This window comes from Vidua chalybeata, chromosome 11 (genome assembly GCF_026979565.1).
Source record: "Vidua chalybeata isolate OUT-0048 chromosome 11, bVidCha1 merged haplotype, whole genome shotgun sequence".
Classification (NCBI taxonomy): domain Eukaryota; kingdom Metazoa; phylum Chordata; class Aves; order Passeriformes; family Viduidae; genus Vidua; species Vidua chalybeata.
Genome location: NC_071540.1, coordinates 13,220,906 through 13,238,132, shown reverse-complemented (window position 1 = coordinate 13,238,132; position 17,227 = coordinate 13,220,906). Strand labels below are relative to the sequence as shown.

General features: G+C 39.6%; 1 protein-coding gene across 1 annotated transcript in view; it reads right to left on the bottom strand.

Moving 5' to 3' along the window:
* The window catches only part of NUP93 (nucleoporin 93), a 73,081-nt gene that overhangs the window by 55,143 nt on the left and 711 nt on the right, over positions 1-17,227 (bottom strand). Inside the window, exon 2 of the mRNA XM_053952914.1 lies at positions 16,991-17,108. Coding sequence (XP_053808889.1) covers positions 16,991-17,108 — 118 coding nt within the window. The remainder of the gene's footprint in view (positions 1-16,990; positions 17,109-17,227) is intronic.

The following is a 17,227-nucleotide window of genomic DNA, read 5'->3' as shown; positions in this document are numbered from 1 at the left end:
AATGCTGAGCCACCACTCTATTTCTTGACAGTGGAAAAAAACCACAGGTTTTGGATGCTTGGAGCAGCTGTGTATGTCTGCAGAAAGGTTCAGGGTATGCTTTACAAGAAGAAATGGTAGCAGACATTGATCCAGTCCTGTGAAACCTGAATGTAAAAACAGGAGGACAAAAACAACCCAATTGATCATTTTTATCTCCAGAGCCTAGTAAGCTCAGTACTGAAATGGAACTTCATCATGGAATGGCTAAGCCAGCTTAATAGTTTGTGTAAACAAGCCAACTGAATTCTCCATTTTCTTCTCCGAGTCTGCAAATACACAGAGGGAAACAGGGAATGATTGTTTCAGAAATCCCCCCCCAGATCCCTTACATTTATTTGCTAAAACCATCTTGCATCCCTGGGGTTTCAGCTCAGAGCACGGTTGAGAATTTGGAAAGACTTTTTACTGATATTTTCAGGTCAGGACATCTGCATCTTGAGGTTGAGCTCTGCAGAAGTAGCCAAGGCTGCAAGCCTGGCAGGCAAGGGGCAGGAATACCCAAGTCCTCACAGACCATGGAGCAGTTTGCCAGTGCACAATCCGAGTTCAGGAGCAGGGTGTGTGCCCAGCAATAGCCTACGCCAGACCTCTGACTATTAGGTTTTGCTACTTCAGCTCACTCTCCCTACATCAGGCACATCCTAAATAATCCATCTCAAGTGAGAGTCACCACACTACTAAACACTGCTGCATAAAATGATTATATTGGGTAGCAGGCAGTAGCTGTATTGACCAAAGTTTTAGCCTACAACTCTAAACTGCCAGCTTAAAGGGTTTTTGCATGGCCACAATTCCAGCTCAGAGCAGCAATTAAGAGCAGTCTTTGCACAAATTCAGCTCAGAGAAGTTGAAGATCTCCAGCAGCCACTGCTGCTGTCTTAATGACAAAAGGGTGGTTTCAGCAGAGCTGCCAGTGGACAGGTGTTGGTAGCACAGCTTCAGTTTCTTGTTTCATGTGGGCAAAGGAGCTCTGCTGACAGTCTGTACCACAGGGGCAGCCAAGGACTGTGCTGTTTAGCACTGCCAAACTAGAAAACTACTGATTGAAAGAAACAATCTGATTTTTTCACAAGGTCTGGTGGTATCTGAGGGAGTGGAACTTGGAGGCCAGTTAAATGTTGCCCAATATTGTTCACAATCCTGATCAATAAAGAGGTCTGACAAAATAGCAAAAAGGAAAACATCCACATAAGCTTCCACTACAGAATCTCACAATCTTGTGAGAGCCAGTGGTAAATGCAATTTTTAATTCTCAGCTGAAGAAACTGATGCATAGGAAGGCATTTCTTGAACTCAAAGTCAAGCATAAAAATCATGACAAAAATTGGATCAAAATCCAGCTTTCCCAATTTCCTGCAATGAAAAGCAGCTGCCACAGAAGGCCATTTTCTAAGTAAATATATGCATCAGGGGGTGCCAGTCAGGCAAGGATCCAAAAATTCAAGGGTCAGGTGCTATTCAATATTTGAATCAGTACAATAAAACACTGCATAAATATTTAAACTGGCACTCTTGCTCCAAAATACTCTTGGAACGTATTTCAGCCACTTGCTTTCAAAGTTTATAACTGACATTCTCTTCTTTCTTCTGTCCTGTGGAACCTCTGAAAAAAAACCCATTCCCTGTTCATCCACAACACATCTGGCAGCAGTTTGCTTGATTTGAATGTGCTGCTTTCAGTCAGCAAGTACAAATAGATAAATCTCAAGTGCTGAAATCCTATATAATTGGCTCTTTATGAGCTCTTGTTCTAAATCCATCCTCAGTTTCCCTGAAAAACCCAAACAAAAAACCAAAACCTGAAAGTCCAGAACACTCTCCATTTTTTACATCTCATTTATAACCTCCGTCTTCAAAAGCTAATTGCTTGGGCTGCATTTCAGTTGTTTTCACAAAGTGAGCTATAAAACAACGTAAGATGCAATTTGTCATTAGACACAAACTATGGAGGACATACATTTGCTTAGATCTCAATATAGATCAAGTCGTCAAAGGCCAAGGACAAAGGCATTTTGATATTCCCCATACAATTGAACCTCCCAATTGTTTTAGCCAGTCATTAATATAAGTTATGATCTTGTAGGGCAGCATTTCCCTACTGTCAGTCACTATCTCTGCTGCCCAACCCAACCCCTACTTTTAAACTATGTGACATTCAATGAGCTGGAAGCTGCTGTAACTGGAGGTAGAAGCCCTGCACATGTGCACTGCCAATAACCCACCAGGCTGCACCCTCTAGCAATTAAATACACTGAATTGCAGCTCTGCTGGAGATTCCCATCCTGACATCTCCACAGTTACACTCAGTATGGATTTGCATGAACCTGCTCCTATCTCAGCCTTCATTTCCCTGTGCTTCTATGTCTTAGGCCTGTCAATGTACCTAAGCTCCAAAAATAGCTGAAGTTTCTCCTGAAAATAAAGTTTAAGAGGATTTTAAAAGATATTTCAGTAACACATCCTAAGAATCATTAAGTTTTATTTGTAATAAACACATTAACTACCGGCCAGAAATTTGACATTGCATCTGACACCTGCAGAGTTTTGCTTCTACTGCTGGTAGCAACAGCTTGTTCAGCAGATGCTTCTAGTAGCACCTAGGCAAGTTGTTCAGAGATTAATAGCAAAAACAAACAAATAAAAATCCAGACCCAAACCATACCCAAAAACCAAGGGACAAAAGACAGCTCTTTCAGTTTCATTGTAACAATTAACTAGAGCTTTGGTAGTAATGTAAAAGGAAGCTCTGATGATCCCACAGGTAAGATTACTCTGATGGAGGGTACCACAGTATATCAAAATGCTCTGAATTCATACAAACACTTCAAAAGGTAGTGCTTTACTTAAATTATTTGCACTCATGATGGCCCTGGAAGAGTCCAAAGAAATTAGCTGTGAGACTGTCAGTCTGAGCAAGCAGGATTTATTCTGTGAAACTGTGCCTATCAATAAACTAACTCACTGCACTGATTTCACAAACAGAAGGGTCAGTACTTCAGCCTTTCAGATCTGGCACTTGGCAGGGCCAGCAGCCTTACAAAAGCAGCATTACTGTGTGACCATGTGGAGGTCTCTCTGTCTGAGGAAGAGGTTGCCACCTGTGCTGCTGATATGGTGTCACTCCCGATTTACTATGGAAGCCGCAAGTTCATTTTTTAAAAAGATAATTAGCCAATACTACACAGTAAGGCAAAGGATCCACTGCTACAGCTATAGCAAAGGGTTGTTTCAAGATGTAAAAAACTTGAGTAAAATAAATCAATAAGCTTGGGAGTTGTTAAAACTCTGAGGTCCTGCCTACCCACTCTCTGGGCACAAATTCACATATTTAACAGAACTCCTTAGCTTCTCAATGAAATGCATTGACTACACATCCAGCTTACAAAAATAGATGGCAACACTCTCTGAAAAATGAATTGTGAAAGACACAAAAAGACCTTTCCTTTAGTCGCACGTGGTAGAGACTCTATTTCACTGCATGCATTTTCCATAAAGCAGAGAGATATAGGATACTGGTCATTTATCACCCTGGAACTTCAGTTAGGAGAAGTATGAGATCAGCAAGCCATTGCCTTTGCCACCAGAAAGAGCCTCACTAATGGGAAGGCACAGCCTGCAGAAGCATGGACAACCAGATTGTAACTCCTGCACCAGCTGCAGTGCAACAGTGAGTTTTTGCCCATATAAACTGCTTGAAGTCAATTAATTGGCATATAAAAGAGCTCCAGCAAAATCCATTTGCATTTTAAGCAGTGGCCATCCTTCTCCTCCTTCAGCATCTGACTTTCCAGTTTCAAAGTTTCCATGTTTTGTCTGGATGACCATAACCATCCAGCACTCTTGCCACAAGACAAACACTGGTTTGCAAATGCCCACCTACCAAGGCATGTTCTTTCCCATAGATGACACCAACCAGGGGTGCTGAAGGCAAAAGGATCCACCTCAGAGATCTGCACAAAATCAAATCACTTAGAAACTCCTTCAAGATGGCAAGATAAACCTTCTCTGGATCCACAGGGGTACTTCCCACATGCAACATGTTCTGCTGAGCTGTCTCTGCAACATGAGTCTTTGAATTGCGCTTCCCACCTTCCTCTCTGCATATGTGGTTTCAAGCAACATTTGTTGCCAGGAGGCATTGCTAATACATAATATATTGGCTGGAAATTAGTATTTCATCTCAGAGAGAGAAAATGTTACAGCAGCTTCTTCAGAGGCAATGCATGCCGAAGAGTTTAAGGAAAAAATTTTCTAAGACAAACAGAGCAAACTTGCAACCAAGAGAAGACAGATCTAGCAGAGACAGACAACTTAATTCTGCCCTTTAAGACAAATTGCAGATTCAACCCCCTGCAGGAAGGAGATCTGTTCTGTTATTCTGCTGCAGAATAATGTTATTTCTCAGAGTTTAGCTTTGGGTATTTATTAAAGGAATAACTTCTGACTGATGAGCAAGACTTGCTTCTATTTTCCTGATGATGCTTTGCAAAAGCCATTTCATTTCTGGCATTCCTGGGGATATGTGGACTCATACGTAATGTTTCCTCCACAAATTCAGCATCCCTAAATATCAGCAAGAACTATCCAGCCTTCAAAATCAAGCCCCAGACTCTTTTCACACAGAGGACTGCCCTGGTGACTGGTGGACCCAGGAGGCAGGAAGGCCTGGAGATTCTCAGCTGCCTTCTGACAGCTTTCAAGAGACACAGTGTAACATCCCTTACATCCTGGAAGGATTTCTCTGAGAGAAAATGTCAAAGCAAGGCAAAAGCAAATAGAGTAACTCAGAGGAAATGAGGAAAAAGGAAGAGAAAGCTAACAATTCTGCTATTGTGACTAACAGCGATATAACTGAGTGACAAGTTACCATCAACTCTAAGTCAAAGATTTCACACTACTAGTTGATGGGAATAATTTCCAGCTCAGCTTCCCCCTGCTCCAGCAACAAGCCAGAGGAGGTGTCCACCTTGAGTGTTTATTTTTATAATTCATTAAAAAAAAAACAAACCCAAAAATTTTCCTCAGACAAGGAAAACAAAAAAACAAGAGGACATTAGAAAAGGTAGAGAACAAGGCATCTAAGAGTATGATACCACAGACAAACAACAAAACATTTAGTGTAACTTTAGCTAATTATGCACAGCAATGTCATACACTTAATCTTACCAGGAAATATGAAGCCAAAACATTAACCTCAAGTAAAACAGCAAAACAAAAATAAGAGAAGTGATATTGATTCACTGTATCTGTTGAGTAATCAACATTCTTACCATTAGCAACAAGCTGCAAATTTTCTGGATAAGTCATTTTTAACCTTGGAAAAATTAAATCAAGATAAAGGGGGACTAAAAGAAATATAGCAGGGTTAGATCTGAGAAACAAATGAAAACAAACCAGAGTACAGAGTTCAAAGGTGTAATTCAGCAGTGAGATGGATCTCTGCATCCAGCTTCCAGCATTTAGCTTTCACTACAACTTAAAGCTGGTCACAGTCTCATTTAGTCAAAACAATGGTGAGTTTTTTGACTACTGCATTAGCACTTATTTCACATTCATTAAAACCTTCAGGATTTTGTATCTACCTAACAGACAGAGTAAAAGGATTTAAATATGCCATTTTCTGCTACAAGCCTTGGGGCAGGATAGAAATAATGAATGTTTCAGAGTTACTGTATGGTAACCATAGCAGGCAAAATCAATTACTGCTCAGAGGATCTGGAGATAACACACAAGTTTGATCATCTATTTGAAACATGGTTTGTTTTTTTTCCTTCTGCATTTCCTTCCCCAGTTTCTTCAGAAATTTCTTTTCTCATACCTTAGAATCTGGCCCAAAGAATCCTACTGACTTGTGTTTAGAGATAAGGATTTGTCGTGATACTGTACATCATTCCCACCTATGCACTCCCATTTATCTGAGATTAAAAGCAAATCCTTCACAGGTTGCTACTTCTGCCCTTCACACCGACACCAAACATCATTATCAGAAAAACCAAACAAACTGGTGTTATCAACAGCATTGTGTAAGCTGGACAGACACCCTCAAAAGAGAAACTGCAGGACACACTCAGGGAATTGTCAGAAGCATGTGACATGAAAGTCTGAGAACACTTTTTGGATGAGTAACATTAAAAAAAGGAACCAAGTAAGAGCTGGTACTTTAAGTGAAGTAGGAAGTTCTATAAAGGGCAGATCGTGAAATCCAGTTGGTACAGGTCTGAACAAAAGGAAACAATGTCTGTGTAAATGATACCGAGCTCAAAACGAATAAAGGAAATAAATTTTAACGTAATCTGTAATTGGATTGTGGAGTTTACTGCCACAGGAAGATGGCAAGGCCAAAACCATAATGGGATTAAGAACTGACTCAGTACGTATATCGATATTGACAGTACCTAGAGCTAAGTTTAACACTGAAATTGTGGAAAGAAATATTATTCCTCGTGCTTCAAGATAACCAGTTAGAGACTACTAAGGAACAAGGTGAAGCCTAAAAAGGCAAGTTGATATTCCCGTGACATTATGATAGTGTTTCTCCTCTGAATTATCTGGTGCTGAACATAAGCATGTAAAGGCAACCAAACAGATGTGTCCCAAATGCAATCTAAGAAATCAACTATGACAACTTTATTATCACCTAATCCCATATCCCTGAATCAAGCCCGGATAGCCAAGTGAAAGATTCAAAAAGGTTTAATGGAGCTGCTGAAACTGAAACTAAGCACTGAGGTGTTTACCACTGCCTTTCCTCATTCATCAGCCTTGGAACAGCACTTGTGTGACACTGGCAAACCCTTCCTTTGCTCCCTCAAAAACACCATACGTGACAAAACCTCTCTCCCCCTTTCCCCTCCATCCCACAGTAGACACTGAAGGTAACACATAATCCAGAAATTGATGCTCAAAACATATAGTCCACAGAGACTTCACTGCAGACACACCACCTAGCAACATGATATGTCATTCCTCTATTAAGTTATTTTAATACTAAATCTCTCCAACCTTCTCAAGCCATTTTTACCAAGTGATGATCAAGCATGCTGTTCCAATTAATTTAATTAAAAGATACTCTGTTAGCTCATAATGCTGCATAAGCATTTTGGTACTTCTGTGGAGTACCATGTATCTTGCATGCTTACTGAGATACAAATAATGGAATGGTGTAGAAAACTTCCAACTCATCTCCCTAAGCTTCTTTCAGTCATTTCCACATGCATGAAAAACCAATGAGACATCTAGCAGTAACTGCTTTTTGTTTGAGCAGTTTAATATTTTAGCTCAAAGTAAACAAATAACTCGTTTGTGCCCAAAATAGTGTCAAAGCAGAGACTTGAGTAAATGCTGGGAGGAGGTAATACATTAATTCAGAGCAGAAAAGCAAAGAGAATGAACACAACTAGAGTAAGAAAGACAAAAAAAAGAGAGTGGAAGAAAGATGAGAAATAAAGGATAGGAAAGAAAACAGACACTGAGAACAGAAGTTTTGCCAAAAACCTAAATAAGCTAAACAAATGCATGTATCCTTAGTTCTACCTCACAAGGCTGCAACTTTCTTTCAGAAATGTATCTTCGCAGGAATAAGAATTTCATTTTGACTTCAAAAAAAAAAGTTAAAAAACATCCCTGCACACAACCCAAACATTTCTTCCACAAACTGCCAAATTTTCAGGCTGCTGTTTTGTATGGGGAAGCTTAAGTACATCCACAGTTTGATGCCCAGTCACTGATAAACAGTTGTCATACTTCTTAGTTAGTGACTGTTTTAAATCAAAGCTTGATAATGCCTAGGATTAAGATTTTGGATGTGGAGTCAAACTGACTAATTACAACAGGGGAGAGGAAGGCATGCACAACAATATACCTGTGGCTTTTCCCCAGACTGCCAAATTACGCAAATGGTTCAGTAATAAATCCCAGTGGAATTCATCAGTCCAGTAACACTTTCAAGAGGCTTGAGTAAATGAGGGGAGCTTGAGAGGAGGGGAGGGAACTGAGAGCTGCAGCAGCTGCTGCCTTTCCTAATAAATTTGATGAACTGCCCCACTGGAAACTGAGTGTCCAGGGTTTTATGCTGTTTGTGACCACAGGAGTTCAACAAGAGAGTCTGGCCTACTCACATTACAGATTTCCCCCGTGGAAGAGTGATTTGCTCACAGCACCAGGAGGGATTAGTTGAGAAAAATGGTCAAGATAATGCTCACGTAATGAAGACTAGCAAAAAAACTCAGGAGAAAGGTAACAATTTCATCTCCCTTATAGTTCAGCTCCAAGCCTCTCTTGTCTCATTTCAGACAAGTTTGCTGAAGATCAAAATTCTTTTTTTCCTACTGCACTTGGGAAACTTCAGTTTCTTTCTCCTCTTTTTCACTAGTGTTAAAAAGCCATATTGATTTAAATAGGTAAATGTTAGTTTTTTAACCCCACACCTATGGCTTAACTCCACTAACCCACTGCAACACTGGGACTGAAAGCTTCTGCCATCAGTGTGAATTCCCCTCAACAACAACATCCCTGTATGGCTGTGAGCAGGGCTTCCCAAAGCCAAGAGCTTCCATTTCCAATTTCCACAGAGGCACTAGAAGGTCATACCAAGGTCCACTTAAAAAACTGGATTGTTTTAAAAATAAATATGTAAAAAATAATTACCTCCCCTCCAAACTATGATCTTATACTGCTACTATACAAAAGTATATATGCTGTTCATATATTAGAAATCTCATTTATCTGCTTGTTACTTTTTGACAACTTTTTCTTTTTCCTTAAGTGCAACAGAGATGAACCAGGTTTACTTCTGTGTATAATCAGTTCCACTTTGAAATTCCAGCACAGCCCTGCAAATCTTTCATTTCAGAGCTATAATAAAGGTACTGGAAAACTCCAAATCCTCTCCTATAAGGTCTATGCATTATTTGCAATGGTTTAAAAAATGTTACAAAACAAAACAGAAGTTATGCTTTGCAAAAGCTACATTTGAGCCTCAAATAAATAAATAAAACCATTTCTTTAATCCAAGTGAGTGCTCTATCACATGATATGTGGAGGGAGGAAATTGCCAGGCTGCATCTTAACATTGTTTCTTCTAACCAATCTGTAAAGATGCAGAGATTAAACCATTCTACTAAATTTCTCCTGCACCAAGAAAACACCAATTCCAACAGTTCATTTGCACATGCTGAGCACACACAGCCTAGGTCAGCAGCCAATACAAGCCCTCAGCAAGCACTAAATTAATGGGACAGCATGACACTAAGAGGTACCACATTGCCAGAAATGACATCCTCCTGGTCAGACACAACACAGATCCTGCAAGTCATTAATGACCCCACAGTACTTCTTGCAATAGTAACATTGCTACAAGCAGAGTGTCGGGGGAATTCTAGCTCAGATCCTGACATCCAGGTTTCCTCCTGAGTTCCAGCTATGAAAGGATCCAGCACTGCTACCAAGAGAAGTGGAGATGTCTACACCTCAGCACAGGAGAGGTCGCATTTTGGATACGTGATGTCCAAACTGTCTTTATATACTGTATTTACTCCTTCACAGGAATACAAGTTAACATTCAATTAGAAATAGGAACCATTTTCAAAGAAGGGCAGAGCTACAGGGTAAAAGAAGAAAAACAAGGAAGGGGGAATGAAGTCAAGCGTTATAACTCAAAATCTGGTATGTTTAAAGATGTTTGTAGTATCTGTTACAAAAACATTTATTAAAAGTTTACAGTTGTCCCAATTTGAGATGCAAAGAACATATCGGGATTAAGCAGACAGGAAATGTGAAATGTGCCAGGGCATAGCAGAATTTAAATAGATCGATAAATACACCTACTAGAAGCAGAGTTCCCAATTTTTCCATCTCATGACCTTGCATTAGCATAAAGTTCTGAAACATCTTTCCTACACTCTTGTTTACCCATGATGAAAGAGAAAGGTAGATCACGTACCTTATCTCCCTGTTCCCAACCCCTTAAGGTTAGGAAACCATGATCAGAACCATGATGAACTGGAAGATCACCACATAATTACTCCAATTAGCATGTAACCAGGCAAATAAAATTTAAAATAATTCATTATCAGAATATTTACTGAATGACTGTAATTTGGCCAATTAATGAAACACCTGAGTAGTCTACATTAAAGGAATCATGGTTTGGGATTTTTGGGGGTGTGCATATTTGTTTTTAAGCTTAATAAGGTCAGGATCATTTAAAACGGCACTAAACTATGCCACTAAAGCACTAATGAAAACTAGAGAAAATTGCTGCTTAGATGTAAATTACAGACATGAGGGGAAAAGTGACAAGCAAAAAAAAAAATCCCAATGTTTTGGGCTTTTTTTTTTCCCTTTCTGCCTTTTTTTTTTCCTACAGTGTTATTCACTCACCTACCTAATGCCAAAAAGAAGGGGATGTTTTGATTTTGTTGGGTTTTATTCCTTTTAACTTAAAACCAAACCAGACCCCAAAACCCCAAGTTGCCTATGAAACAGAGAAGCCTGCACTCTTAAATCCTAGACACATCCCAACCTACAGACAGCTTGGTACTTCCCAGGGCATCCTTTAATCAGCACAGGCCTTGGGAGGCTCTGGGCCAGCCCGTTCATTGAGAGGGGCCCTGGGACACTGTCAGTGTCAGGGAGGTGGCAGCCAGGCCACTGATCCCCTGGCTGCTTTGCCAGGGCTGTGAGCTGCCCAAGGCCCATGTCAGCCAGGAGAGAGCACAGGCAGCCTGCAGTTTATGTAAAATTGTTACACATTACTTAGAAGGGGACATCAAACACAGCAGAGATGAGCTGAGGAAGTTTCTGTACTTTATATTTCCAAGGTCCGCATCCCTTAGCTCCATTTGCTGCATGTCAAAATAACCATTAATTTCCCCACCACTTTCTTCAATTGTGTGCAAACTGCCTCTGGCCACATTTAATTACCAGGATAATTATATTCTTGCTTTACACACTAAATGTGTACATTAAGGCTAAAATCCTAAATGCAATCAGTGAGACAACCTCGGCAAAGAAGACAGCAGGATTTGATACTAGCATGCACTAGTAAAGGGAGACTTAAAAAATGACTTTTAAGAACCTTTGAAGATGAGGTATTTTTGGAGCCAAACATTTCTACAGTTTTTGAAGAATTCCCAACTATGACCAGAAATAGTATTTTTCACTTGGACTGCACCAATGCGAAGAAATCAGCAGCTAATGACCAACCCTAAGAAAACCAAGGTCAAAGGTTGTCCTCTTGCCTTCACCACCATGGCTCTGCAATGGTTAAAAGGTCCACACAGCTGTGCTGGCACCATTGATTAGGGTGAACAAGGAAGCGACTGAAAAATAAAGCCACCTTAATTTCAAGCTCCATTAGAACTGAAGGACTTGGGGGTGGGGGGAGAAATCAATGTTTGGCAAATGAGAAAGGATAAAATCTGCAAAAGGAAAAATGCATTTTCAAGCTAAGCTAATGCAAACAATGGATGGTGAACAGCACTTGAGGTTGGCCCTTTAAGGTTGTGTCAGCATTTCCATTTATAAACTCTGATTTTAGTTACACTCTAGTAGATTACCACAGGCTTTGGTGTTATTCTAGCATATACCACAAAGTATATCACAAATGGTCACATAAAATAGCAATTAGAGCTCAATTGTTGAATAATGCACCCTTGCAGTACCTGATGTCAGAATAAGAATTTTTAAATTACAAATCATATACATGCATACACACAAACAGAACATACAGGGCTGGGGAGAGCATCCTGGGACCCAGATTCTAGCAACACTAAAGTAGAAGTTAAAGCTACCTTTGATACAAAACCTATTTACAGTACTTTGAAAAGCTTCAAAATATCCCAGATACTTAATTTCAGTCTGTCTCTCATGTCACTTGGAGAGATTTCAGTCTAACCCTCTGCCCTCATTTAGATAAAAGCTCTTATTTCTGTATCTGGGCCTCCAGAGAGCTACTCAGTCAATACTCTGAATATCCACACCCAGAAATCAAAACCAAACCCTAGTATGCAACCTTTCATTTCAATTCTGCCTAGGTCAGAAGGCCAAGGTGAAACTTGTACAAATGAGATAATTGAACAAAATTTTCCTTCTGTGTAATGGAGCCAGGCCTTCACCTCAAACTTTCTAAGCAGATAAGCAATGCATGGAGAGCTTGTGTCTCCTCCTAATATTCATTTCACAAATCTGCACAGAGCTGGACTGAGCCAGAAAAATGAGAGCAAAACCATCCTTTTTTTTTTTTTTTTTTTTTTTGATTACCACCATGACTCTGGGCTTTTATTTTTCAAAATAAGCATAGAGGGCACCAAATCTAGTATCAAGCCCAGTGACATGTTCAAAATACAAAGCCAACAGTAACGCATAACACACAGTGTAACAGTAAAATGACCTTAGCAGGAAGAAATCAGGCCTTGATCTAACAACTAACTCTTACCCCAAAAATCTGTCTGAAAGAGCAGCACTGAATCTCTCTCTGACCTCCACACATACACCAAACAGCACAAGTGCAGGGGCCAGGTCCCACCTCACACATGACAATAGCACAGCCTACCCACAGTCTTGGAATAATTCCTCCACTGGCTGCCATTACTGCAGCCTGAGAGAGGATCTGCTATGACAGTGCTCACTAGAAGAGGACATAGTTTGCATCTCTGGAAGAGTGGAGAAATACCTCTTCTGAACAGAATAGCAAGGTTATGTTTATATTTCCATAACCCATCTTTGGCATACAGATTTGCATGATCAACCCTTACCTTGGATTTTTAAAAGCCAAAAAGAAACAAACAAAAAGACACAAGCACATAAATACATGCTAAATATGAGATCAAGAAGCACTTGACTAATACCATTCAGTCTTGTAAAGATTTTGCCAAAATAGAGCATTTTAGAACAATTTAGAAAAATCTTGATCTTTATAAAACTCCTGACATAAGAATTATTGTAAAATGGATTTACTGCAAGAAGTGCTTGTTGTTCTGCATGCAATTTAATAACAAACTTTGAAATGAGAGAGGAAAAATACAAATTCTTATAATTTAATGGCAAGCCTAGAATCTTTTACATATTCTTCCCGGCCTACTGCTCTAGTGGGAGACATTTCCTGGACTCACAACCCTTTTATGTGCAAGCAATCTACATTTTACAACTGATAAATAATTCAGATAATTAATTGAGCTGCAATTTGGTGCACTTTTTAGTCAGCACTATAGAGGACCATTTAAAGAAGTTCTGCACAGAAAGTCCCTCCTGCTTGTTAACCCAAGCTGAGATTTCTATTAAGGTGAATTCCTAGATTCTCTTAACACTTTTTGAATGTCTTGCACCAGCATCCTGGGACTTCATGCCCGATGATGCTCCCCTCTGATTTTTCTTGTTGTTTTACTCTCTACATAAGAAATAGGGATTTCCTGGCATTCTCTTTCTGCAGTGCTGATTGCCATCATTTGAGAGATTAGATTCTCTGCGCTGGCCTCCCACAGGCTGCTAGAACAGACTGCAATGGAAGAAGGAACAGAAACAACAAATAAATGCTTTAGGTCAGAATGCAGGGAAAGCTCAAGCAAACTGCCAGAGAAATCTCTAGATGCAAAGGAGTGAAGTGGGAACACATGGCAGAAAGTCTAAACGGTACTTTTGTGCTGTAAGAGCTTTGTTAGAATTTAAAAGTCAGCAGAACCCTGAAATTCCTATAATAAATAAATAATAAAGATTTAATTATATTTGTAGCCTTCACACAACTGCAACAGTCAGCAAAGGCTATGCATTAGGTCTGTGCCTCTGGCACAAGTGCCCATATCCACCACCTTCTCCTGTGCAGTGGTGCACAGAGGCTGCACCAATGCAGCCCCACCACCTCTTCAGAGGGAAGAGGGCACAGATCTACAGTCTCAGGTGCTTACCCCCAAAAAATGATGCAGTAAAGTATTTATGAATAGATACATACTCAAATTGAAGATTAAGGGACAGATATGAGGAACCACACAGAGAAGAATAATTGAAGTGTTAAAGAATCTACAAATGACAATTAAGTTTCAGATGGGATTTCAGGCTAAATAAACTTGCTGCGAACTACACAGGGTTGTGAGTCTGTGTCAAGCCTCAGGAAAAGACAGGTATGAGAAAGGACAGTTGAGCCTACAACACTGATGATAAAGTGTGGACCAAGTTCATTATGAATATGTGAAGAAGTTTTTGCTGGTCAAAAAGAGTAATAATGCCAGAAGGCACAGCCTGAGGGCTTGATGCAGGACACAACAGGCCTTCCCAAGCCACAGAATTAAAGCTTACCAGTATACCTGTGTAAATACTGAGTAACAGCAGAGGAACACTAAAGTCCTGTAAAGAAATAAAGCAGACCCCTCCCATACATCACTCTGCACACTATCTACCAGATACAATGGGAACAGCTTATGGAGCAAGGATTCTACACAGTGCAGAGATAGCTTCATCTCTCCCAAAACAAAGACAACACATCTGAAGAAGGCTTAAGAAACTATCTAGGAACAAGTAAAATAAATCCCAATAATCATCAGGAGGTATAAGAAAAAGTAACATAGAAAAAGAAACTTCTGTAGCACATCGTTATCTCAAGCATCAAAAAAATTTAAGACCTTCTTGATTAACAGAGGTAATTAGAGGACCATTAGCAGTGTCTTACACAAAGGTCCTCTTAAATAACTAACAAAAAACTTAATAAAAACTATTCTAAAGGAGTTGATGACTGCATACCAGAACCTACAGATAGGTACAGAGACTTGTCCATATTCTACGCAAGTAATTTTCAGGTACAGACCACAGTTGACACCAGCCAGACAGCTTGAGATGTGACTGCAAATACCCTCAGAGCAGAGAATGATGCTCTGCAAGACATAAATCCCTGCACCCATTAACTGCAAAAACAAGCAGGGACAAAACATTTAAAACTGACACTTGGATAATGTGCCTCCAAGATGATCTGAAGTGGAGCCCCTTGCCATCCTTCCCCCTGCAAATTGACTTTTAGCTAATTGACTAAAAATGTTTTCTGCACATGGCCTGCAAAAAAAAAAGTAAGATTCAAAGCACACATTAGGCCTCAGAGATGAGTTGTTGAAGTGATCAGTGAATAAATCACTAGTGTTAATCATGATTCAACACAGCAAAGATGCAACTTCAATTTAAATGATTGATTTTAATCCTGTTTCTCATTTGTACTTTTTAGCGGTTTTCCTGAAGAAAGGGCTGAATTGAATTGGCTGATTTGGCCATCTAAACACAATGATTTGCAATTAACCACTGGTTTTATGTTAAATTTGGAGCTTTTCCTGAACAGGAGGATACATTCAAATATTCACAAGGGCGACTAAAAAAAGGTACTAGAGATAAGAAAACATACCAGTATCACTACCAGAATATATCAGAATCACCATTTCAAAGAAGGCCTTGAGGTCTGGTATAATTAAGAAAGAATAAAATCATCACATTTTAGTTAGGTAACCAGCAATAATATAAAATATGATTATTATGCAATCATATCCATTTTCTCACAGGTCTCAGCTCCAAAGAGTCAAGCGTGCTACTGCTTCTGGGCTTGAGAATCTACAATAAGATTCTTCTTACAATAGAAAGGAAAAACTGTAGAAATCAAAGAATTAACAGCAGTAGTAAACCTAAAAAAAAAAAAAAAAACAAAAAAAAAACAATAAACCAAAAAGGAAAAACTAAAAAGAGGCAAGTGTTGCTGAAAAAAATCTAGACAGAATGAGGTCAAGAAAGACATGTACCAAGCGTAACATCAGCAATTAGAAAGACAACAACATCAGAAATTGGGGCAAAGGGATAAAATGAGAAAAGACAGAAAGTGAACAATGCCAGTGGTTTAGAGCTCTCACTCTATGATCAGGCAACATATAAAATCTCCAGAGAGTACTAATCTTTAGTGAAAGAAAGGCCTTAGAAAACTGGGGTTAAGTAAGTCTGCCTGAAGACAGGAGACCACAGGGCTCCTAAAACTAGCATGAGATTCAACTAAGAGCCCTGCACCCAAAATGGATGGCACCAAATGCAAAACTAAAACATACATTAGATAAAATGGGGTAATTTCACATGCCTCCCTTCCCCTCCTGAAGTAGTTGAGCATACTACTTCTGCAAAAAAAAGAAGAGCCTACAACTCTTCTGACCCTCATAAATGAGCCATCTGCCAGAAAGAAGAGAAAAGATGAGCTTCAAAGTGATTAACCAGTAATTCAGACTTACCTTCAATGCAACCCACAACATCAATTCTATTACCAGCTCTTAACTGAGTAATGAATATTGCAGGTTTCATAATGAAGATATTCTACAAGGGCAGGCAATGATCAGAAAGCAAAACTAGATGGGTCACAATAATTTCTAAGACACCCGGAGAAAATTTACAGGAAACTTTACAAGATAAATTCATCTGGTAAAGCATTTGAACCACAGCAAATTCAGTCTATCACCAAGACAAGGTTATGACAGCTGTGATACAGTGAAAGAAAAAACCTACACTCACCTCTTTTGATTGTTGACTTAAATGCCCCCTATTCCAACACTTCAAAATTGCCTCAAAAGTGGTTCCACATGTGTTTTTCCAATCAGACATACAAAAGGTTTCAAAACTATGAGAGAAGTATCCCTGCACAGTTTCGGCTTGCAAGGCCAACAAAGACAGGTCCACAAAGGGAGTAAGTATGCACCTAGCTCCTCTTGACTTCAGCAAAAATTTGGAACTTAAAATACTTCTATTATCTTGGTACTTAATGCTGCTTCTCATGGCTAACTCATCTTTCAGCATTGAAAGCAGCATCTCCCCTCTATTCACTCTAGCCAGTAAATTAAACAGAGAGCAAGACAATCTCCACAGAAGCCTTAGAACAGCTCTGCACCACAACACAGGAATGGAAGTGGCAAGGGCAGTGTAATTGAAATGTCAGAAATTTCCCTACCTGGATGTCAGTGTCCTTCACAGGTTCAAGAGGTTCAAATGTAGTGGCTGCACTTAGACTCTCAAGTCTCTGAGAAATGTGGGATATATCAAGCCCTCTAGACCCAAGAAGAACCGATCTATAAGGAAGACATTGTACAGATATGAAATTAGTATTGAACAGACAGAACTCTAAACCCAGACTCATTGTCAATATTTAGGTCAGCAGCCAGCCACGTACAGACAGTGCTCCCAGATG